The sequence below is a fragment of the Monopterus albus genome, unplaced genomic scaffold (genome assembly GCF_001952655.1).
Source record: "Monopterus albus unplaced genomic scaffold, M_albus_1.0 scaffold253.1, whole genome shotgun sequence".
Lineage (NCBI taxonomy): Eukaryota > Metazoa > Chordata > Actinopteri > Synbranchiformes > Synbranchidae > Monopterus > Monopterus albus.
Genome location: NW_018128133.1, coordinates 817,522 through 818,658, shown reverse-complemented (window position 1 = coordinate 818,658; position 1,137 = coordinate 817,522). Strand labels below are relative to the sequence as shown.

At 42.9% G+C, this 1,137-nt stretch overlaps 1 protein-coding gene across 1 annotated transcript in view; it reads right to left on the bottom strand.

Moving 5' to 3' along the window:
• Positions 1–1,137, bottom strand: part of pdcl (phosducin-like) — a 21,109-nt gene that overhangs the window by 6,593 nt on the left and 13,379 nt on the right. The window contains exon 12 of the mRNA XM_020621075.1: positions 93–275. Coding sequence (XP_020476731.1) covers positions 93–275 — 183 coding nt within the window. The remainder of the gene's footprint in view (positions 1–92; positions 276–1,137) is intronic.

Here is a 1,137-nt window from a genome sequence, read left to right as displayed (position 1 = left end):
GTCTGGGCATCTTTGCTTAGACTGCTGCCCCCGCGACCCGGTCCCGGATAAGAGGAAGAAAATGGATGGATGGATGGGTCAGTGTTTGCTACCTGTGTTGACAGCACTTCCATCGGCGCTGTAGTCTATCTCTGGCTCACTGACGTTAGCGTCCCGGATGGTCTTGTTCTCCCCATCCTCGTCCTCATTGTCGCTGCCCTCATCCTCACTGCTGCTGTAGTAGTACTGCAGCTTCTCTCCCAATATCTTGTCATCCAGAGTCGTCATGGCAATTGCTCACCTAAGGGAAGCAGCAGGGGAAAGTGTGTCTGTTAACAACATGTCAAATATGATGATTTAGTCCCTGATTTCATCATATATGAGAGCAACTATTACTTTTGGTTTTTTGACAGGACAACAGGCTAAGAAATTTCACATCTGTTTTGGCTCTGGGAATTCATGATGTTTTTTTTTCTAGGTCACAGACTGAACGATTAATGTAAACAATCATCAGCTGTAGCCCTATATTTGACTAATAATTTGGATGTGCATGGCCACTGATAGGGACATGCTGCCATTATTTGCTTTATCTTTCAGTGTTGCCGTCTCATGGACAAAACCTTTTCAGATTAACAACAGTTTCATCACATTAATAATTAGTCACTGAAGCATAATAATCCAAACTGACAGCCATCCAGGCTGAGATAAGATATGGAGGACTTATTTCAAAAACAGGGCATCTACATTATTCATGGCTTATACTAAGTGTGCCGATTATGTAACTTGTGCTGAAAGGCTTTTAATGATGCACTGAGAATGTAAACCTGCCCATGTGCACAGATGGAGAGACAAGGAGGCAGGCCTTTGTTAAAAGTTCTTGTTTGATTTGGTTGCTATTTGGTGACAACAAAAATAATACCTCTGGAGCGAGGCAACACCTGTGTGACAGCTGCCATAACGTTAGCAAGCTATTAACAAGTGTTACTGTTATTTCCTCAAGTACTTCAACGCTACTGGAAAGACGATAGAGACAACCCAGTCAGCTTATTTATTAAATAGGACAAGGGCCAACAAACCGGAATTGCTGGCGTTTGTGATAGTGAACTAGGTTAGCGTTAGCTGAGCTACAGTTAACTGAGCTAGATTTCTGACTGACTG